Source organism: Mandrillus leucophaeus, unplaced genomic scaffold, assembly GCF_000951045.1.
Source record: "Mandrillus leucophaeus isolate KB7577 unplaced genomic scaffold, Mleu.le_1.0 Scaffold52, whole genome shotgun sequence".
NCBI classification, from domain to species: domain Eukaryota; kingdom Metazoa; phylum Chordata; class Mammalia; order Primates; family Cercopithecidae; genus Mandrillus; species Mandrillus leucophaeus.
In genome coordinates, this window is record NW_012105586.1 from 3,253,983 (window position 1) to 3,277,892 (window position 23,910).

The 23,910-nt window shown below is 43.0% G+C and overlaps 1 protein-coding gene across 2 annotated transcripts in view; it reads left to right on the forward strand.

Moving 5' to 3' along the window:
• MTOR (mechanistic target of rapamycin (serine/threonine kinase)) overlaps nt 1-23,910 on the forward strand; it is a 160,412-nt gene that overhangs the window by 46,068 nt on the left and 90,434 nt on the right. For both annotated transcript variants that reach the window (XM_011996603.1, XM_011996602.1), the window contains exons 20-28: nt 4,254-4,340; nt 6,891-7,058; nt 7,540-7,652; nt 7,977-8,139; nt 9,541-9,633; nt 10,987-11,133; nt 15,883-16,025; nt 20,457-20,619; nt 20,757-20,902. In XM_011996603.1, coding sequence (XP_011851993.1) covers nt 4,254-4,340; nt 6,891-7,058; nt 7,540-7,652; nt 7,977-8,139; nt 9,541-9,633; nt 10,987-11,133; nt 15,883-16,025; nt 20,457-20,619; nt 20,757-20,902 — 1,223 coding nt within the window. The remainder of the gene's footprint in view (nt 1-4,253; nt 4,341-6,890; nt 7,059-7,539; nt 7,653-7,976; nt 8,140-9,540; nt 9,634-10,986; nt 11,134-15,882; nt 16,026-20,456; nt 20,620-20,756; nt 20,903-23,910) is intronic.

The window sequence follows — 23,910 nt, forward strand, 5'->3', positions numbered from 1 at the left end:
AATGCAGTGGTACGATCTCGGCTAACTGCAGCCTCTGCCTTCCAGGTTCGAGTGATCCTCACGCCTAAGCCTCCCAAGTAGCTGGGACTACAGGCGTGCACCACCACGCCGGCTAATTTTTTTTGTTTTTTTTTTGCATTTTTAATAGAGACAGGGTTTTACCATGTTGCCCAGACTGGTCTTGAACTCCTGTCCCCAAGCAATCCAGCCACCTCAGCCTCCCAAAGTGCTGGAATTACAGGTGTGAGCCACTGCGCCCAGCCTTATTCCCACTTTTTTTTAAAGGCATTTTAAACAGACTAAATTTTCTTTTTTTTTTTTTGAATGTACTTAGTTTTATTCATAATTGTCCCAAATTGGAATAAGCTCAGTAACTAATCAATAAGAGAATGAATCAACAATCTGTAGTATATTTATACAATAGAAAGCTCCTCAGCAATGTACAGGATAGAACTGCCAATACATGCAGCAGCATGGATTCCCAAAGCTTTCTGCTCAGTGAAAGAAGACTTACACAAAATAAAACATGCCATTGATTCCACTCAATATGGAATTCTTAAACAAGCAAAACTAATCCATGGTAGGAAACAAAACAAAACAAAACAGAGTAGTGGTTGCCTTTGAGAGAATAAGGTGGGGATTTACTAGAAGGGACATAAACCAACTTCCTGGGAAGATAGCATAATATTCTATATCTTGATGAGGTTTAGGTTACACATCTGCATGCATTTGTCAAAATTTGTTGAGTGGTACCCCTAAGACTGGTGCATTTCCTTGTGTGTAAATTGTACCTCAAAGGAAAAAATTGGGGCTGAAAGTAAAGATTAAAATCAAGTTATTAATATGCACAATGAACTATTTAGGGGGAAGTGCACTGATGTCTAAACAGACTAAATTTTCTATCAAATATAAATAGACTTCTACTATATATAACAGAAGTCTGATTCTGTGTATTGTTTCTGAGAAGTCATGCTTGTAATGGTCTATTTCCTCACGTGTTTTATAATTTTGAATCATATAGCATATTCAACTGGGCTTTCCCTGGAGCAGTACTAGAAAATCTGCTCTAAATTTGCATCTCTCCAGAGAGGATATACATTTACTTCTGCCAGGTGGTCCAGGAGAACTTTAATTTCTTGGCTTAGAGCTTCCCAGGCCACACAGTTAGTGAAAATAAATCCATAAACCCATACAATAGATGCCTGAAATTATGAACTCTTAGGGGAGGCATTTTTCTGCCTAGACCCCACATCACAACTGGCAACTTTCTTTATCTCCTTTTACCAGTGGACAGATTTTTTTTTTTTTAACTCACTATTTATCTTAATATGTAGCTCTTTGAAAGTCTGGCTTTATGTGAGAGGCTTCAGTTCTTTTTTTTTTTTTTTTGAAATAGGGGCTTACTTTGTTGCCCAGGCTGGAGCGCAGTGGCATGATCTCAGCTCACTGTAACCTCACTTCTAAGGCTGAAGCAATCCTCCCACCTCAGCCTTCCAAGTAACTGGGACCACAGACGCATGCCACTATGCCCAGCTAATATTTTTTTTGTACTTTTGGTAGAGAAAAGGTTTTACCATGTTGTTCAGGCTGGTCTTGAACTCCTGAGCTCGGGGAGTTCTGCCTGCCTTGGCTTCCTAAAGTGCTGGGATTACAGGCATGAGCCACTGCGCCTGGCCACTTCAGTTCTAATAATCTTATAATCATGTTTATATTTTTTTTGCCTTAATTTTAGGCTTTTCATAGTGTGGGAGTTTGGGAGGAAATCTAATGCATCATATTTTCAGGAGCAAAACTGTGTTCTCTTCAAATATTCATGTTCCGAGGAAAAAAAGAATGCTTGTGGAAGGCAAAGGGAGAAGAGGCAGCTCCTCTAGCTCTCTCCTCAGCATTGAGGTGCTTGCCTGTCCATGTCCCTTGGGCAGCTACTCCTTATGAATAAGCCACCGAAGTGCTCCCTAATTGTGCCTAATAAAATGGCACCAAGGGCCAGGAAGCTTGTTTCCTCTTTCTGTCTCTCAGTTTTCTCTGACCTTCCCACCATCTCTATTGGCCTGTTTTCCTCCAGCTTAGGTTTTCTACTTTCAGGCTTTTTCTTTTCGAGATAGAATCTCACTCTGCTGCCCAGGCTGGAATGCAGTGGTGTGATCTTGGCTCACTGCAACCTCCGTCTTCTGGGTTCAAGCAGTTCTTCTGCCTCAGCCTCCCGAGTAGCTGGGATTACAGGTGCATGCCACCATGCCCAGCTAAATTTTGTGTTTTTAGTAGAGATGGGGTTTCACCATGTTGGCCAGGCTGGTCTCAAACTCCTGACCTTGTGATCTGCCCACCTCGGCCTCCCAACGTGTTGGGATTACAGGCATGAGCCACCGTGCCAGGCCTGTAATAACATATTTGTATAGGGACCACTATACATATTTATACAGGGAATCACTACAAAACTGTAGTGATTCAATTTGGGGGATGGCGGGGACCAGGAGATAGGTAGAAATGAGTCTACTGAGTCAAATGTGTGCCACGTGGTGACCAGGCTGTAATCACCTTAGAAGTCAAAGTTATCATTAGGAAATATGTTGAGACTCTTCTTTGAGCCCAATCCTGTATGTCCTATTGATCCTACCTCTTTGGGTAATGAGTACTTTAAGTCCATTACTCACTGTTTGAAATAACACTTTTTTTTTAAGTAATGCTTTTTATTTATCCCAACTTACCTGACTTGATGTGGATAGGCGTGAAAACATATATGTTCATTTTCTAAGTTATCCTTGTTAATGGAGAGAAGCAAAGGCAGAGAGAGCTGTAAGAATTTGGAGAAGGGGTTCGGATGCGGTGGCTCATGCCTGTAATCGCAGCACTTTGGGAGGGCAAGGTCGGGAGAGCAAGACCATCCTGGCTAACATGGTGAAACCCTGTCTCTACTAAAAAAAAAAAAAAAAAATTAGCCGGGCATTTTTGGCGGGCGCCCGTATTCCCAGCTACTCGGGAGGCTAAGGCAGGAGAATGGCTTGAACCCAGGAGGCGGAGCTTGCAGCCAAGATCACGCCACTGCACTCCAGCCTGGGCAACAGAGCGAGACTCTGCCTCCAAAAAAAAAGTGGGAAAGGGTGTCAAATATTATTTGCTACTTATTACTGGCGTGTAATACTATCTGAAGATCATAACAAAATAAAACCTACATTTTGAAGACAAATCTTTAACCTGGAAAGTAGTTGAGATTTTCTTTACTCACACCTTCTTTATTCCCAACTTTATTTAGTGGATGTCTTTTCTTCCTACACCTAAAAGGTACCGACTTAAGTAGAATCCCTTCATCCTATCCCTACCCCAATTTGCTTGCTATTTTGGCTCATAATCTCTCAGAGACATAGTTAATTAATTAAGACCTAAGTGATGAGTTAATTACTGTAAATGAGCTACAATACCCATAATCAAGGGTTAGCTGTATTTAGTTTAGGAAGTGGGTGGTAATTAGTTAGAGCCAAATAAGCAAAAGGTACATTTACAGTTGGTAAAAACTTTCAGGTTTATTTTTAAGTTTAGTGATTCCAGAAATCCTTCAATAATAACAGATATTCATTGAGTACTGAACAGTATTCACGTCCCTGTTCTAGTGCTTGACATGAATTATCCCGTTTAAGCCTTAGAAGTCTGTGAGGTTAAGTATTATCTCCATTTTCCCATGGAAGAGCCTGGGCACAGGGAGGTTAAATGAGGGTTACAAAGACCCTGCTATGCAGTAACTGGCTCGCCTGGTGTGTAAAAGCCCCTGATAATTGTTTTGAGTTCCCACCACCATCACCATTTAAGTTTGTGTCTTTTTTTTTTTTTTTTTTTTTAAGAGACAGGGTCTCACCCTGTCACCCTGCACTCTGAGGAGTGCATTGGCACGTGCATAGCTCACTACAGCCTTGAACTTCTGGGCTCAAGCATTTCTCCCACCTTAGCATCCATTGTAGCTAGAACTACAGGCAAGTGCCCAGCTAATGTTTTGTACTTTTTTGTAGAGACAGGATCTCGCCATGTTGCCCAGGCTGTTATTGAAATCTTGGCCTCAAGCAGTCCTCCCACCTCAGCCTCCCAAAGCACTGAGCCTCCAAACCTAGCCAAACTTGGGTCTTTGAAATATATTCTCAGTAGATGGTATAGTGTGAAAACCCATTCTATAGTTGTCTTTATTTGTTCACATGAATTTAAGGTAAGCCTGGGGGTTCAGTGTCCTTCATGATACCAACTGGTTGACCTCTTGTCCATTTCAGTTTTTGTTCCAGCAGCTGGGAATGTTGGTGTCCTTTGTGAAGAGCCACATCAGACCTTATATGGATGAAATAGTCACCCTCATGAGAGTGAGTAGAAGTTAATGCTTTGGCCTCTTCCATGTTTGGGTCAAGGAAGGCTCAGAAGCAAGTTTAAATGACTACATTTTTTTCATGGATCTTTGTAGAGCTGTTACAGCCTTAGTACAGGAAATGGAACAAAGCCCACTGGATATTGATGGGGAGGAAGGGCTGTTGCTCCAGGTTCCCAGGTATAAAACTACAAGGCACGAAGGCTGAAGAGAAATCCTGAAGTAATTGTTCTGCCAGAAATAGACTCTTGGGTTATTTGCCTCACACACAACAAAGCAATTTCACTTTAATATCACAACGGTGCTTTTCTATTCTCATGAACGCCCTCTTCGTTACTGCTCGTAAACCATGAAGGGATTGGGGGTTGGGTTTTCTTAGGGCTGTTAAATATGACCGACACGTGTTGGGCACCAAGGAACAAGGTGATGCTTTACCCTGCTACCTCCAAAACCATACACACCACCTTTTGACTGCAGTGGCACATGAGAAAAGGCTGAGGTCCCAGGATTTTATAACATGCATTAAGTAGGTGCCAGAAGACACCCCATTGGCAATATCATTTTTCCTTCTGTTCTATATAATTTAAATGTCTCTGTGAGGAAGGTTGCTTTGCAGGTACAGCATGTCCTCAAAGAGTTGGAAGATTTCTGTTCTTTCACACCAGACCTTTGTAGTTAGTTTGGAGGAAACAGCAGGACTAAAATCAAAATGGCTGGTTTCAAATGGAACTTCCCAACACCTGGGTCTCAGAACTGAGAAACCTCCCTACATGTGTAAATAATTAAAAGCTGCTCTATTCCCTGACTCCTACCACAGAAGCCTCTGTACAAGGAAGATTTAGGCAGAATACTAAAGAGGCCGGTGGCTCCTCTTAGTGGAAGGAGGGGCAAGGGAAGAAGCAGTGTCCTCAGGGGAGGAGGATGTAGTAATCTGTGACTTAATCCCCCCAAGAAGGCTAAACAAGGATACAATATGACCATATTATAGTCATAACGTGTTGATGACCAAAACACAGGGAAGTGAGGCAGGGAGCCTCACACCTGCAAAATGCAGCTTCCATTTCACCCCAAATAGAGAAGGTGCAGCAGGGGCTCTTCCTTTAACTGTTGATTCTGAGCATTTTAATGAGCTCCCCCGAGCCTGGGAAGAAAATAGTCTTTGTGAACAGTGATCCAGCTGACATCCCTCGGCAGGCTGCCTCGCATCTTTGAGGTAGAGAAGCCCCTGTGAGGAACTGATGATAATGCAGCTGGAAGGTAGGTAGGCCTTCTCTAAAGAAGGCAGAGTGGGGTTCAAGTGAATGAACATCAGACAAACTCTGGAGGCTCTGAAATCTGTGGTGTTTCTTTGGCAACACTTTTAACCTAGAAAACACAGCTCTTTCAGAGAGAATACTTCTCTCCAAGTAGAGAGAAAGGAAGTTTTATCAGCATCTTCTAGTATGGTTTTTACTTTCTAAACCATTATGCTTTTTAAGATACCTTTTTAAATAAAAATACTATATCTCTCTATAAAGCCTTTTATCTGAGGAGTTATCATTGTTTTTATGGACTTTAAACTATTTAGAGGCTCCAAGAATATTAACATTCATGTGTTGACATGATTAGTAGGGTTTCTGTTATCATTAAATCTCCTACTCCAGAACTCTTAAAGATGGTGATAGGCAGCTGTCTTTTTGAGTTGATTTGAAATAATAGCTTTTCCTGGAGTTAGAGGCTTGGACTAATTTGCTTTGCAACACTGAGGCAGGATCTGTGGCCAGTTGGTCAAGTTTTTATTTTAGTAACTTGTGTGGAAAATAACCATGTGGGTATAGAAAGGGGCTCATTTTGTGGCATTGTTCAGGCCTGATGGATAGATTTTTGGGAGGGGACAGATGTCAGATGCTATCTATTAATAGCAAAATCTAAATCCAGAAAAGCCAGGAAATCTTTGTAATACTGGAGTCACCCTCTGGTAGAGATCAGGTGATACCAAAGTAAGGTCCACATCCACCCTGGACCACTTCAGAGCTTTTCGAGTGACTTAGTAATCTGTTCATTCTAGAATATGCCAGATGCTCTGATTGATAGATTCTGGGGATACAGAGATAGAGGTTTCTTGTCCTTAAGTAGCCTACAATCTACAGGCAGGACGGCAAAGCAAAGGAAGTCTTACAACTGCTGTCGCTATCAAAGGGAGTGCGAAGGATCCAAGTGGATCATGGAGAAGAAGAAAGCCTGCGTGGGAGAAGTGAGGCTAGAGCCAGGTCTAGAAAGACAGGGCGTAGCTGAGCAAGAAGTGGGATTCTAGGTAGAGGAAGCAGCATGAGCAAAGCCCAGAGGACTCAGGTAGCCTCCTGCATCTGGGGAAATGCAATTGAGTTTGTCCAGTATGGCTGCAACACAGGACACAAGAAGGGCCCAGCGGGAGGAGGGGAGTGAGGAGTCGATCTCAGCGCAGACCATGCTCACTACAGTTTTGCTTTTCTGGCCATCTCGATTCCTCGGTTCATATATCAGCAGAAAGGGACCTGACTCAGCTCCTCTGACTTTTCTCTCTTTGTAGGAATTCTGGGTCATGAATACCTCAATTCAGAGCACGATCATTCTTCTCATTGAGCAAATTGTGGTAGCTCTTGGGGGTGAATTTAAGCTTTACCTGCCCCAGCTGATCCCACACATGTTGCGTGTCTTCATGCATGACAACAGCCCAGGCCGCATCGTCTCTATCAAGGTGAGTAGCCTATGTCATCCTCCAGAGAGATTTTCTGCTTGCCTCTGAATCCCTGGGTGATCAGCTAAAAGCTGAGACCTCGTTCTGAGTGACAGGTTGATGCCCACTCCATAAGACAGAATCCCAAGAATACTAATACCCAATGTGTGCAGTTTACAGAATGTCTATAATCCTCTCTTGATTATCCTTATCTCTTTCAATAGATTAATCTTGGCAAATATTTTATCCCAGACTAATTTTCTTTATTATCCAGCAACGGGTTCCTTATCAACTCAAATAAGCACAGAGAAAGCAAAGTAATATGTAAGCAAATAAAATGAGGGGGAGAAAGTGCTACCGAAAGGATATAGTTCAAGGCCATTTAATAAAGGCTTTTCCCAGTCCCCTCAGAACTTTGAATTATCCTCACCACCACCTGCTGCGTGTCCTTAGATACTTGGGACATGACTATTCATCACCATGCTTTTGCTCCCTTTTGCAGTTATTGGCTGCAATCCAGCTGTTTGGCGCCAACCTGGATGACTACCTACATTTACTGCTGCCTCCTATTGTGAAGTTGTTTGATGCCCCTGAAGCTCCACTGCCATCTCGAAAGTGAGCACCTCCCCTTTCGGATTAGCAATCATTAAGCTTTTAATGTTTTGTTGAAAATGTTTGTTTCTTAAGTTCCCAGGCCATCTTTCTATTTTTTTGTTGTTTCAACTCACATTATTTTAGTCTAGAAATATCCCAGGTTTATTATGGAAATCTTAACTGTCCCTATCCCATTGGAATAAATGTTGGATCCATGTCATCCAAAATACCTTAGAAGCCATTTATTCCCATCCCTTTGGTGCTGATTGTTAAGCTCACCCTCAGTCACGTCTCTTCCTTGGAGATTGTGTGTTAGCAGTTACTGTATGTTAGCGATTGTTGTAGGGCAGCGCTAGAGACTGTGGACCGCCTGACGGAGTCCCTGGATTTCACTGACTATGCCTCCCGGATCATCCACCCTATTGTTCGAACACTGGACCAGAGCCCAGAACTGCGCTCCACAGCCATGGACACGCTGTCTTCACTTGTTTTTCAACTGGGGAAGAAGGTAAGATGGGAGTCTGGACAGACAGGTGCTCTTCTGCCTTATTTGGAAAGAAGACTTTGTCTGTGAGCCACTCATACTTTGTCTGATGCCAGCCACCATCAGAGAACATGGAATTATTTGCTTTTTTTTTTTTCATGTGTTCAGCAAACATTTATTGAGCAACCTATGTGAGCTAAGTGCCGTTCTGGGGATAACAGCGTAAAAAGAAGAAAGTCTTTGCTCTCATAGAGCTTCCATCCTAATGAAGCAAAGCAAATAAACAGTTTGTTTCTTAAGAGTGATGGGTTGAAGTGAAGAGAAGTGCTCTTTATTTAGGATAGACAGAGAAGACCTCTGATCAGTTGACACTTAAGCAGAGACCTAGATAAAATAAAGGCTCAGTTGCAAAGAATTGGGTGCAAGGAGAAGAAATAGCAAGTGCTAAGGTTGAGGCAGCAGCTTGCTCAAAGAGTTCAGGGCACAGCAGGAGAGCAGTGTGATCTCAGAGGAGCGAGCAACGGGGAAGTACTTGGAGTTAAGGTGACCGAGATAAGGCAGAATAGTAGAGACTAGATTTGTAGGCCTGTGGCTCTCAAAGTATAATTCCTGGACAAGCAATATCAGTATCTACATACCTGAGAACTTGTTAGAAATGCAGATTCTTGAGCTAGGCACAGTGACTCACACCCGTAATTCCAGCAACGTGGGATGCTGAGGCAAGAGGATTGCTTGAGATCAAGAGTTGGAGACCAGCTCCAGACGTAGCAAGATCCTGTCTCCACAAAAAAAAATTTAAAAATTAGCCAGGCATAGGGACATGTGCCTGTAGTCCCAGCTACTCAGGAGGCTAAGGCAGAGGGATCACTTGAGCCCAGGAGTTCCAGACTGCAGTGACCCCCATAATTGTGCCATTGCACTCCAGCCTGGGCGACAGCAAGATGAGTCTCACCTGAGACCTGCTGAATCAGATGCTCTGTGGAGCCCAGCAATCTCTGGTTTCATGAGCTGTCCAGGTGATTCTGATGCCCACTAAAATATGCAAATCACTATTGTGGGCCTTTGTAAGTACTTCGGCTTTTACTCTGAGCAAGACTGGAAGTTTTTGGTGGACTTTGAACACAGGAAAAGTAAGATCTGACTTAATATTTTTAAATGATAACTGTCAATGCCATGTGGAAAAATAGGCTGTGGGGGCAAGGGCAGAAGCAAAGATCTCTCAAGAGGCCACCATCATAAACCAGATGATGGGGACTTAAACTAGGATTATGGCAGGAGATGGGAAGAAGGATTCTTCTGAATATCACAGAGCTAGTCACAAACCCAGAAGAAATGGTCATAATGTAGTTGTATAATATGTTTTCCTCTACTTTTTTTCCACTCTCCAAAATGATAGTTTCTGATCTCTTCCCCCTCCTGTTTTAGTACCAAATTTTCATTCCAATGGTGAATAAAGTTCTGGTGCGACACCGAATCAATCATCAGCGCTATGATGTGCTCATCTGCAGAATTGTCAAGGTGAACTATACTTCCTTTCTGTTCTGAAGTCCCTGTTGTCTTTACTACTTGATATTCTTGTAATCTTGGCTATGGGAGTTTGTGTAGCTTTTTAGCTCTAAACTAGGGATTGGCAAACTTTTTCCAGTTTTGTAGGCTGCGTGGTCTCTTTTGCAACTCCTCAGCTCTGCCTCTACAGCCTGCGAGCAGCCACACACGATGTGTAAACAATGAGCCTGGCTGCATTCCACTAAAACTTTATTTATGGACACCTAAATTTGATTCTCTCAATTTCTATGTGTTGCAAAATATCAGTCTTCTTTTGATTTTTTTTACCCCCAACCATTTAAAAGTATAAAAACCCTTCTTAGCTCTTGGGCTATATAAAAACAGGCAGGGGGCTGAGTGCGGTGGTTTATGCCTTGGGAGGCCAAGGCAGGTGGATCACTTGAGCCCAGGAGTTTGAGACCAGCCTGGGCAACATGGTAAAACTCCATCTGTACAAAAAATACAAAAAATTAGCTGGTCATGATGGCGGATACCTGTGGTCCCAGCTACTGAGGAGGCTGACGTGGGAGGATCACCTGAGGCCTCTGTGAGCTGTGATTGCACCAGTGCACTCCAGCCTGAGTGGCAAAGTGAGACCCTATCTCAAAGTAGATTAAAGGCTAGGCACAGTGGCTCACGCCTGTAATCCCAGAACTCTGAGAGACTGAGGCAGGAGGATCACCTGAGGTCAGGAGTTCGAGACCAGCCTGGCCAACATGGCGAAACCCCATCTCCATTAAAAATACAAAAATTAGCCAGGCGTGGTGGTGCGTGCCTGTAGTCCCAACTACTCAGGAGGCTCAGGCAAGAGAATTGCTTGAACACAGGAGGCAGAGATTGCAGTGAGCTGAGATTGTGCCACTGCACTCCAGCCTGGGAGACAGAGCTAGACTCTGTCTCAAAAAAATAAATAAATAATAGGTTAGATTAGATAGATAGGCAGGTAGGGAGTGGCATAAATAAATAAATGAATAATTCTTTTTAAAAAGTTTAAAAAAGCCAGGGGATGGGGGCTGTTTGCTGCCTTTACTCCAAACACTTTATCACCTTTCCCATTGCCGACAATTGTTTATCTTTGCTAGTTGCATGGTTGCTTGCTCGTACTACTAAGTCAGTGCTTGTCATTAACTAGGAGTGACTGGCAAAGACTGTCTACAGTTGGGGAGTCAGCCCATCTGTGGTTCATTTGGTCCATACATGGGACTTTTTACTTCTTACTGAAATCCTGGCTCTACCAGGTCTGCACCTCCCAAAATGTAAGGATATTTCCTAAACCAGAAGCATCTAGTAGAGTTGTAGGTGTTTCCTATAAATCTCTGGTTGCAGGGATACACACTTGCTGATGAAGAGGAGGATCCTTTGATTTACCAGCATCGAATGCTTAGGAGTGGCCAAGGGGATGCATTGGCTAGTGGACCAGTGGAAACAGGACCCATGAAGAAACTGCACGTCAGCACCATCAACCTCCAAAAGGTAAGTCCATTGTTTCAGGGGACTGGGAAAGGAGAGCTCTGCTCTTCTCACTTATTCAAAACTTTCAGCTGTTTAAACCAACCAAAAACCGGCCCAGGTGTTTTTTCCAGAAATCTAGATACCATGAACTTAGATCATTTGTCTTTTTACAGGTATCTGAATTGTAGTTTTGTTTTGAATAGAGAAAAAGTAGAGAACGAAATGTCCTTTTGTGCTCCCTTGGAATATGAATGGTAGAACCTTTTGTTGCAAATATATTCTCATTTTTTACATTAAGGGAACAAAGCTAGTGAGCCCCCTAGTTGGCAGTGAGACTGATGAAGGCGCTTTAAAACAGTGCTTTTCAAACTTCTCAAACTCATTGGGCTTACCAGTTGCTGGGAATCTTGTAAAAATGCTTATTCTGATGTTGGCAGTCTGATTTGGGGCCTGATACTCTGCGTTTCTGACAAGCTGCTAGCTAATGTGATGGTGCAGGCCCATGGACCATACTTTGAGTAGTGAGGTTTTAGATCTTTCCAAGCGATTACTGAATTATCTCTGCTGGCCAAAGCCTAAGATATGATCAGCTTTTCACCATGTATGCCTCCAGCCATCCACCTAAAAACAGGCAGTTTCAAAGCATCTCTGGTGAATCAGAGCAGAATAATCATAATTACTTCACCAACTTTTAAATAAATATACCACATCAAGTATTTTCCACATTTTGCATTAGTCCTTCATGTTTCTGGTGACTGTAAGCAACTTCCAGTTTCGATTTCAGTGTTATTTTTCATCTATTAGCCAGTCCACTCCATGTGCAGCAGCAGATAGAGGTGAAGAACTGGGCAAGACTGTCCCAGATGACTTGTTCACTTCTTTTGGCAAAGCACATGAAGATTTGAACACAGTTCTTTGTGCATGTGTGCAGGCTCACGCCCAGTTTTGGAATACTGGGGGTTTATTACTGTTGTTTCAGAGTCTTTTCTCACAAGAACAGCTTCAAGTGACTACTGCTAAGAAGCGTTTGCTGGGTTAAGATGGAGGTGGTAAAATATTCCTGGGTCAGGAGTGATGCTGCTTTCCCTTTGGGGATTTTGTAACTACTAATCTGAGACTTTAGGAGGAAGAAAAAGATTATCAGTCACCTGGCATTCCCAGGCAGTCATTGAGGCCACCCTACTGACACCTCACACTGGAGGGAGGGGCCAGGCAGGAGGCCAAATGTACATTTCCACCCAGATGTTTTCATCCTGACTAGGTTCAGAATGTCCTTCCAACCAGGCAGCCGTCCACCCTGCTTTAGAGCTTTGTTCTCTCTGTTTTAGGAAATTCCTCACTAATCTAGTTTGCTTCCAGGAAGTTTTGCTTTCTACCCAGACTTGGAAAAAATAAGCATAAATCTTGCCAGATAGACAAAAGAAAGACTCTTAATTTATCTCACCTGAGAAAGTAGATCAAGTTCAAAACTCTGGACAAAATCCTCTGCAGCTGACTCTCAGATCTATTTCATTGGAAAGTAAATTGTGGGAGCTGGGCGTGGTGGTCATGCCTGTAATCCCAGTAATTTGGCAGGCCAAAATCACTTGAAGAATCACTTGAAGCAGGAGTTTGAGACCAGCCTGGGCAACATAGGAAAACACCATCTCTGTAACAAAAATGAAAAATGAAGAAAAAATGAAAAAAATTAACTCCAACCTGGACAACAGAGTAAGACCCTGTCTCAAAAAAAAAAAGGAATTGAAAAAAATTTAAAAATTAGCTGGGCAGAGTAGCACCTGCCTATAGTCCCAGCTACTTGGGAGACTGAGGCAGGAGGTTCACTTGAGCCCATGAGTTCCAGGGTGCAGTGAGCTATGATTGCACCACTGCACTCCAGCCGAGACGACAGAGCAAGATTCTCTTTAAAAAAAAAAAAAGAGGAGGTAGGCAGCCAGGTGCAGTGGCTCATGCCTGTAATTCCAACACTTTGGGAAGCCAAGGCAGGAGGATTACTCGAGCCCAAGAGTTCAAGACCAGCTGGGGCAACATGGCAAAATCCCCCTCTGCAGAAAATACAAAAATTAGCTGGGCTTGGTGGTGCATGCCTGTTGTCCCAGCTACTCAGGAGGCTAAGGTGGGTGAATCTCTTGAGTCTGGGAGGTCAAGGCTGCAGTAAGCAGTGATCATACCACTTCCTCTCTCCAGCACAGGCAACAGAGCAAGATTTTCTCACCAAAAAAAAAAAGCAGCAGAACTCACTGTTCAGAAGTAAATTGTGCCTCCTTATAGTCGTGTAATAATAATTAGGGATTGGTGTATTTATCAGTCTTAACCAACTTTCAGAGTAACAATTTGCCACCTCAGTCACCATTTTATTGGTTATGATAGTGTAGGATTTATGTGATACAGAAAACATAAAAACCATTTATATATACCTCTAGAACGCCTTCCAGAATTTTCAGCAGCTTTACTGTCTGTCTTATGATAATCCATTTGGGCTTACCTTCACCATGAGTAAGCTGGCATTCTATGAACAGGCACCAGCATCACCAGATGAGGTGATCAGCAGTGGGTGGATGGCAAGAGGAAGCAGCTCGTGTTTACACAGTTATTATAGAACCCAGAGAATTGAGAGATGATAATGTTTACAGAGCAGGAGGAAAGGGCCACACAGGGGACTTGGCCTAACCTAGAGAATTGAGAGATGATAATGTTTTACAGAGTAGGAGGAAAGGGCCACATAGGGGACTCGGCCTAACCCAGAGAATTGAGAGATGATAATGTTTTACAGATCAGGGGGAAAGAGCCACATGGGGGACTTGGCCTAGTTGATAAATTAAGCTATGATTTTTTGAAAACATATTTACTGCCGTTTATCAAGTAATAGTAACAACTAACATTGAGTGCTTTCCATGTGTCAAGCACTGTGGTGGAATACTTTATGTTAACTCATTTAATCTTCATGATAACCCCATGAGTTAGGTGCTGTCATTGCTGTCCCACTTTGTAGATGTGAACTGTGAGGCACTGACAGGTTAAGTAATTTGCCCAGTGTCAACTAGCGTCAATGGTGGAGCTGGGATTTGAGCTAGATAGCATGACTCCAGAGCCCACTCTCTTAACCACTGTGTTGAATTGTCTGTGTCTTACCCAGGCCCAACCATTTCATTAGAGCGAAAAAGAAACTAATAATACTTCCCTGGTTATGTCCAGCTTTTAACAATTGCTGTATAATATAATACAGCTACGCACAGACCCATCTTATAGGGAAGAAGCCAGATATCTGTGGGCAGGAAAGGACTGGATGTTCCCATTTTGCTCAACAGAAAAAGGTCTAAAAGTCAAGTCTTTGGTATCTAGTCCCCTCTTCCTTCTCATTCAGGAGTTCTCGTTGTATGGTCAGTGGTATTATTTAGTTTGTCTCTTGTAATATTTCTACTTCGGTTTTTGACATAAAGTGATAGTTTGTTTAATTCTATTCATCAGTAACTCTTTAGAAGCAACAGCAGATCTCTAGTATATCCCAGGGAGGTGACAGTTGAGTCCTTGATGGTATGGCACATGGGGTCTTTTCACTCACTGGACCACTTAACTAGTCCAAAGTTTGAGACCTTCTGCTCTGACTTACATGATTTCCCCCATTTAGGGAGGATTGATCTGTCCTGCTGGAAAAATCTTTGAAGAATGTATTTTAAAAGTTGGGGATTTAGTGTAGTTAGGGCTAGGCCAGTTCAAATAGGTGTCATTTTGACAATAATAACAGTCATTTTTTGCTCATTTATTCCAGGTAAGTCATTTAGATACATTATCCCTAGATGAGGAACTCTGAGGCTCAGCTGCAAAATACCAGTAATTTGCCCAGGGTGTTAACAGCTGCTGAGTGGCAGAGCCAGGATCCCAGGCAGGTGTTTCTAACTTTAGAGAAATAGGCAAATAGTACTAACTTTGTGCCAAGCACTGTTATAAATTCATTACATTTATTAACTTAAAAACCCCAGGAAGCAGAAACTATAATCCTCATTTTACAAATGAGGAAACTGAGGCACAGAGGAGTTAAGTGACTTGCCAGAGATCAGAGAGCCAATTATGTTATAGAACTGGGATTTGAACTCAAGCCATCGAGTCAAGTGTGGCTGTTGCCCACTACACTGTACTGACCTCTCCAAAACCTCAGCCTTTCCACCCACCTGCCTAAGCTGCCCCTGCTAGTAACTCTTGATGTCTGGAGAGTTCAGAGGTCTGAGAGAAGTTGGGGGGGATAGAGTAGAAATTAAATCTGTTCAACGCTTTTTTCTTGTTCTACCACAGTGCCGTGTGCTTTGGGCTCACTGCTCACCTGGTTGCAACATGATTCACTATGGTGTAAACCTGAGCCTTTTCCCTCTTCTTGCGTGACTCTTCATTGTCAGATGACCTGGTGTTCTAATGTAGAGGATGCAGCTCCCTTCATGCCCTGCTGGAGCCCATTAGGCTTTGTCGAATGCACCCAAGTGTGGCAGTCCCATGTATTCTGGTTCTGTAGAACTCTCTCCTTTGCTGTAGTCAGAGTCCAGCACAAAGAAGTTGTGAAACAGGCTTTTTCCACAGTGTGGTATGTTCCGGAGTTGCTGCTCTTGCTTTATGGCTTTTAATTAAATATTATTCTTTTGTATTTGCACTCTAGGGGAATTTTTTCATGAAAGATGGATTTTATAAATCTAAAAGTAGAATAATCATTAAATAGATGAGGACTTTTTTCAATTGGCCCTTGAAGCTGATTGTTTTCCATTGTCACCTGTGGGATCACAGGCCTGGGGTGCTGCCAGGAGGGTCTCCAAAGATGACTGGCTGGAATGGCTGAGACGGCTGAGCCTGGAGCTGCTGAAGGACTCATCATCACCCTCCCTGCGCTCCTGCTGGGCCCTGGCACAGGCCTACAACCCGATGGCCAGGTATAGTGTGTCAGGGCGGGTGGAGAAGATCAGCACATAGAAAACGATATATACAAATTAGTTTTTATTAGAACTAATAATCAAGGGGCTGGTATTTTTAATTTTTCTAATTTTGTGGGATGCAAAGAAAGAAAAACACAAAGTCAACAAGCTCTTACTGTAGCATCTATCTTAACCTTGCAAGTAGACCACAAATTCCTTTTTCTAGTACCTTTACGTCTAACATTTTAATTACAAAGTTACTTATAACTCTAAAAGCAACTGTGTAATAGTTGAATGTAACCTATTTCCAGTAACAATGGTATTCTAATTATTGCTGTTTGTTACAAATATGACAGGAAAAAAAATGGTCTGAAACAATAACAGTTATTTATTTTACTCCTGAATCTGCAATTTGGAAGGACTTTTGGGACAGCTTGCCTCCGCTCCACATGGTGTCAGTGGAGATGGTTTGACTGGGGCAAGATGGAGGATCCGCATTCAAGGCTGGCTTGTGTGTCTGGCAAAGTGCAGGTGACTCAACTAGGGACGCAGCTCTGGCTGGGGGCCTTGGTTCCTCTCCATGGGATCACTCCATGGGTTGCTTGGGCCATCTCACAGAAGGTGACTGGCTTCAGGAGTGAGTGTCCCAAGAGAATGAGGTAGTGGAAGAGCATGGTGTTTTTATGACCTAAGTCATAAAGAAGCCTGGAAGTCATGAAGAGTCACTTTTACCTGACTCTGTTGCTCAAGGCAGCCACAAAGGTGCACTCAGACTCAAGGGAAGAAGACATGGACACTCACCTCTTGATAGAGGAGAAGTAATATTCTCACAGAGTGTATGGGACAGGAGCCACTGTTGCAGACGTCTTTGGAAAATAGAATTTGCCAGAATTTTTTTTTTCTTTTTTTGAGACAGTCTTGTTCTATTGCTCAGGCTAGAGTGCAGTGGCATAATTGTGGCTCACTGCAACCTCTGCCTCCCGGTTCAAGCAATTGTCCTGCCTCAGCCTCCCAAGTAGCTGGGATTACAGGCATGTAGCACCACACCTAGCTAAGTTTTGTATTTTTAGTAGAGACAGTGTTTCGCCATGTTGGCCAGGCTGGTCTTGAACTCCTGGCCTCAGGTGATCTGCTCACCTTGGCCTCTCAAAGTGCTGGGATTACAGGTGTGAGTCACTTGGCTAAAATTTTTTTTATTGATACATAATAGATGTACGTATATTTTCAAAGTACATGTGATATTTCGATACATTCATATAATGTGTAATAAGCAAATCAGGATAATTGGGATATTCATCACTTTAGACATTTATCTTTTTTTGTTGTTGTTTGGTTGGTTTTTTTGTTTTCATGTTTGTTTTTGTTTTTGAGATGGAGTCTTGCTCTGTCACTCAGGCTGCAGTGCAGTGGCATGATTGTGGCTCACTGCAACCTCTGCCTCCCGGGTTCAAGCAGTTCTCCTGCTTCAGCCTCCCAAGTAGCTGGGACTACAGGCACCCGCCACCATGTCTGGCTAATTTTTGTAATTTTAGTAGAGATGGGGTTTCACCATGTTGGCCAGGCTGGTCTTGAACTCCTGACCTTGTGATCCGCCCACCTCAGCCTCCCAAAGTGCTGCGATTACAGGCATGAGCCACTGTGCCCAGCCTAAATAGTAAATCTGAAACAGCCATTTAAAATTTGGTTTGCAGTCTGCGCATGGTGGCTCCTGCCTGTAATCTCAGCACTCTGGGAGGCTGAGACAGGAGAATCATTTGAGGCCAAGAGTTCAAGACCTGCCTGGGCAACCTAGCGAGACTCTATCTCTACAAAAATAAAAAATTAGCCAAGCGAGGTGGCATGCACCTGTAATCCTAGCTACTGAGGAGGCTGAGATGGGAGGATTCGGGGGATTGCTTGAGCCCAGGAGTTTGGAGGCTGCAGAGAGCCACAGTCATGCCATTGCTTTCCAGCCTGGATGGCAGAGCAAGACTGCATCTCAAAAAACATTTTTTTTTTTGGTTTATAAAACTTTTAATGCATGTGAAAGGTTTATGATATAATGCAAGTAAATAAAATGGAATGCAAAGTTGAAAATTAAAATAAATGTGAATAGGATAAAGATTAGAAAGTAATATAGCGACGGTTATCTCCAGGGAAGGCTTAAGGAGTGATTATTTTCTTTTTTATTCTCTTCCTTATTTTTTAGATTTTTCTGCATTGGACATTAATTATTTATAATGAGGCATAAAATGGTGATTTAATTAATAAGCAGCCCTTCGCATTGGCAAGAAGCAGAAAGCAAGGCGTTTCACTTCATTTTTGTCAGCACAGCTGGTTTGCTGTTATGATGTATATTTAGCAGTAGTGATGGCCCCTGAGACTGTTGGTTTGATGCCATGATTTTCTTCCTCTAATTTCTTTCAAGTATTTTTTTTTTTTTTTTTTTGAGATGGAGTCTTGCTGTGTCGCCCAGGCTGGAGTGCAGTGGCCGGATCTCGGCTCACTGCAAGCTCTGCCTCCCGGGTTCAAGCCATTCTCCTGCCTCAGCCTCCCGAGTAGCTGGGACTACAGGCGCCCGCCACCTCGCCCGGCTAATTTTTTGCATTTTCAGTAGAGACGGGGTTTCACTGTGTTAACCAGGATGGTCTCGATCTCCTGACCTCGTGATCCACCCGTCTCGGCCTCCCAAAGTGCTGGGATTACAGGCTTGAGCCACCGCGCCTGGCCTCAAGTATTTTTTAATGCTTTAAAATAGTTTCTAGGACTTCCCTGTTTCCGTAGTGTGGAGATATCATATGCTTAGCCAATGTTTTTATTATTCCTCTTTTCACCCAGGTCACCTCTGAGCACAGTGTTATCCACAAGAGGCTTGTGATACCCACATAATGTTTTATCCCCTTAGTCCCAAGTACGTTCATTCAGGATCCAGTGTGGCCTCTGACCTAGATCAGGAAAACTTTTTTTATGTCTTTAGAGATGAAGGTCTTGCTTATTTCCCTGGCTGGTCTTGAACTGCTAATCTCAAGAGATCCTCCTGCCTCAGTCTCCCAAGTTGCCTGGATGACCAGCGACTAATTACCTGGCTCCGAAAACTTATTTTTAAATTTATAACAGACTTTTTTTGGTCTTCATTTTATCCTTTGGATTTCAAATTTTGTTTTTTCTATCAAATTACAAAATTATACGCATTGGTCTGACTTAACCTGTTAATATGTAACAGAAAATAGGTATAGGCTGGGCGCAGTGGCTCACGCCTGTAATCCCAACACTTTGGGAGGCCCAGGTGGGTGGATCACAAGGTCAGGAGATTGAGACCATCCTGGCTAACACGGTGAAACCCTGTCTGTACTAAAAATACAAAAATATTAGCCAGGCGTGGTGGCGGGCGCCTGTAGTCCCAGGTGCTGGGGAGACTGAGGCAGGAGAATGGAACCCAGGAGGCGGAGCTTGCAGTGAGCTGAGATCGCGCCACCGCACTCCAGCCTGGGCAACACAGCAAGACTCCGTCTCAAAAAAAAAAGAAAAGAAAGTAGGTATAGAGGCATCAAATCTATCCATTGTAGGTATATCGTGTTGTTTAAATGCTAAATCTGTCCGTTGCTAAATCTATCCATTGTAGGTATATCGTGTTGTTTCCCACTCCCTTCCCCACACAGTCACCAGAACAGTGGGGAGGATAGGATTGATGTAAGATGTAAGGGATGGCAAATGTGTCCATCATGTGGTACTATGGTAATGTAAGTAGTCATAGTAATCTTTGAAATGGAACCTCTGGTTCCACGTCTTTGTAAGGCCCCAACTGTTGGCTTAGAAAATCTTTTAGAACTTACAGGTTTGGATCCTATTTGCTAATGCTTCTAGTCCTGTTGTCATTTTTTATGACCATCCAACTAAGGGTTCTGATTATATTTTGAAAGCAATTGCGGATGCTGCCTTTGACATTTCTGACCTCAAGAATTTAGACATTGTCCCAGAAACATCCCAAGAATCATTTAACGATTATTGTTTTCCACATTTGTTAATGCCAACTTCTTTGTCAGAAGCCCCCATTCTATTCATTTCCCATTTCCTCTAGTGAAGAGAAATGATGCAAAAACTGCCAAGAAATATTCCTTTGGAGAAAAGTTACTTTGCTCTGCTCTTCACCCCGCCCTGCCACTTGCCCCCCAAGTCCCTGCATATCATAGTGTCTGTACCTGCAGTGTAAGATTCAGTAGACACTAGCCATATGTGGTTAATTTAATTAAAAATAAATAAAATGTAAAATTCAGTTCCTTGGCCACACTTGCCATAGTTCAAGTGCTTTAATCATCAGTGGCTACCATATTGGACATGAAAGTTCTCTTGGACAGCACTGGTCTGTATAACCAAAATCAGTGATGCCAAAAGTGAACTGATAGGTGTGACTTTGAGGCAGCAGGCAGAGGCATGGGAGGTCTCTCTATTTTCCACCTTCTGTGCCTTCAGGGATCTCTTCAATGCTGCGTTTGTGTCCTGCTGGTCTGAATTGAATGAAGATCAACAGGATGAGCTCATCAGAAGCATCGAGTTGGCCCTCACCTCACAAGACATCGCTGAAGTCACACAAACCCTCTTAAACTTGGCTGAATTCATGGAACACAGTGACAAGGTGAGACTTTTCCCCATTGTCCAGATGGAGGCTGACAGGGAACCAGCTGGTGGGAGGAGAGAAGCATCCACACAGCCTTCTCTTGTTTGTGCCCCATCTGCCATTTTCCTATGCTGTGAGGTTTTGCTCTCCTCCAGGGCCCCCTGCCACTGAGAGATGACAATGGCATTGTTCTGCTGGGTGAAAGAGCTGCCAAGTGCCGAGCATATGCCAAAGCACTACACTACAAAGAACTGGAGTTCCAGAAAGGCCCCACCCCTGCCATTCTAGAATCTCTCATCAGGTAGGCTATAAACCCTTTTTAATTTGCTGCTGCCTTCATGCAAAATGACCTCTCTTCTCCCACTACCTGGTGCCACTTCACTGGAGTCACTTGGAGACTTCTGCTCTGTGAAATCTGCCTCTGGGTCTGGCCAGCACGTTTAAATGACATGTTGCAGATGGCTCTCCCCAGGAATCTAGCCATGATTGTCATTTCTGTTGACCCTTATCACCTGGGCTCCTGTTGTTTTCCAACCTGTCCTTTCTTGTTCCAATGAAATTAGTTGAAAAGCAATTCTGTGGCCATGGCAGCCTAGGAAGATAGGTTTTGCGTCTGGGTTAGATAGTGCTGTCTAGAGCTAGAATAGAATGTGCTGGTTCCTGGACTTCAGAGGGTACCCAAGGGCAGAGTGGGGTTTTATCAACTAAATCTATTGATGCCTGCGTCTTCCTCCTATGGTGTTTTGTGAATATAAAAGGCAGAGCATAATCTGAAATCTAATGGTCTTTTCTCTGATGTGGTTATGTTCGCTCCTCTGTTAAGACAGTTTTCAGTCTTCTGGGTGTGGAAAAAATAGGTTGTTTAATAAATTTTCTGCTGTTAGGAAATTACAAGCAGCACGAAACATTAGCTCCGGCTCCTAAAGCATCATTCACTTCCCCTAATGATTATCAGAGAATATCAACTCTGGGATCTCATTATCTTCATGTGAATGCTAACATGATCTTTCATCTCACTGCAGATAGTTCAGAAAAAATCATCCAGCTAATAAGTTCCTTCACCGTGGCTAATAGAGCCTGCTGTGTGTGGTGTCTACTTTGCTTGAGAGGGTGATCAAACAGCCAAGTCCTTTCCTAGCTGTGCTTTTGAGAAGATATTTAAAAGAGTTCCTTTAACACTTTAAAAAGTTAGCAAAAAGATAGAAATAGAATCCTGTTTTTGCCCAAATAAATTGGACTTGGAGAAAATGTTGATTTCTGAAATACCATGTAGGAACAATTAAAAACATTCCGTCCTCTGAGGCATGCTTCAGTTTCAAATCAGACACAGTAAATGTGAAAATCCACATTTCTTCCTTCCATCTCTGGCTTAGGTAATGTGCTCTCACACTAATAGAAAATATAGTAACTAAGTACGATCACTTTAAGGTCAGATAACTCATTTTGCATATTGATTTCCTTGCTCACCTGTTTGAGACCTATTTGAAACTTTCCTAATTCCACCCTTAATTTTTCCCCATATTTGAGACAATCATAAAAACTTAAAGTTATGCAGATTTGTAGCAGAAAGATGTAGTTAGAGGCCTGGAAAAGTGCTCTAGAAGGTTATTTAGCTTTGTAAGCAAATATAATTGAAAATAAGTCCTCAGAATTCCCTGGAGATTGATCTTGTCCTTTGTTTAAAACACTGTTCCAGGCCAGGTGGGGTAGCTCACACCTGTAATCCCAGCACTTTGGGAGGCCAAGGTGGGTGGATCACTTGATGTCAGGAGTTCGAGACCAGCCTGGCTAACATGGTGAAACCCCATCTCTACTAAAAATACAAAAATTAGTTGGGCGTGGTGGTGCACATCTATAATCCCAGCTACTTGGGAGGCTGAGGCAGGAGAATTGCTTGAACCCAGGAGGTGGAGGTTGCAGTGAGCCAAGATCATGCCACTGTACTCTAGCCTGGATGACAGAGCGAGATTCTGTCTCAATAAATGAATGAATGAATGAATGAATGAATGAATGCTGTTTCTGGGGAAAGCCAGTGTGCTTGGCTCTTTGGGTGTCCTCAGCCAAGTCAACTCAGCTTGCATTTCTGCCTCCCTTCTGCTGGTCTCCTGTATCTTCCTATCACCTTTCTTTTTTTGCTTCCGTTTGCAGTTTTTACTTCTGATTTTGTAAAGCTGCTTTTCCTAAGCCCGGTTGTGGGTATACTGTCGTCTGTACTGAAGGAAGTTTTAAGAAACAACCTTAGACAAAGTTGCTGTTAAGGAAGTTGCTCACAACACTACCCTGGTTCTGAGGGTGAGCCTCATGGAAATTCTTCTCAGGGGTCTTTTCCCACTGTTGGTTGTATGTCCCTGAGCCACTACTTTGATCTGGCCTTGGAGACATCGCTTTGCAGTAAGGGATTGAATTCCTTTCCTCACAGTGGCTACTGGAGAGCTTGAAGCTAAATTCCTGGTCTACCTCCAACAAATTACAGACATCTTACCTGTTTTTACTACTACTAACTCTCTCCCAACCCCCACAGACATTGTTTTTATTTTTGCTACTCTTATTTTCCCTTCACCAATTTGTCTGCTTTTTTAGAGTTCGTTTTAGTATACATGTTTGAGTCAACTTCCCTAAATTCTTTTTGAAACAATTAGGGTAGCCTTACACAAAAACATCTTTGTGCAGCTATTTATTTATTTTTATTTTTATTATTTTTTTTTAAGATGGAATCTCACTCTGTCGCCAGGCTGAAGTGCAGTGGCACAATCTTGGCTCACTGCAACCTCCGCCTCCTGGATTCAAGCAGTTCTCCTGCCTCAGCTTCCTAAGTAGCTGAGACTACAGGTGTGTGCCAGCATGCCCAGCTAATTTTTGTATTTTTAGTAGAAAGGGGGTTTCACCGTGTAGGCCAGGATGGTCTCGCTCTCTTGACCTCGTGATCCACCCACCTTGGCCTCCCAAAGTGCTGAAATTACAGGCGTGAGCCACCGCGCCCGGCCTTGTGCAGCTATTTCTTATTTTTTTGTCTTTGCTTTAAAAAACCATGTTCTGTTGACAGTATTGTTCTCTTGTTACTAGTTCAATCTGTCTTGCAACCTATTGACTTTTTTACCTATCTGCTACAGGGCAAATTAAATCCCAGATGTAATCCCAAACCAGGGCTAACACTGAGATAGTATAAACTACTCCCATCTCCTTAAAGCTCACACATCAGTAAATATATTTGCTTTCTTGGGGACAGAGTATTGAGTGGTTATTTGATTATTAGAAAACACACACACACGACTTTTACTTGGTTAGCCCCGAGCATTAGGGTAAGGTCTG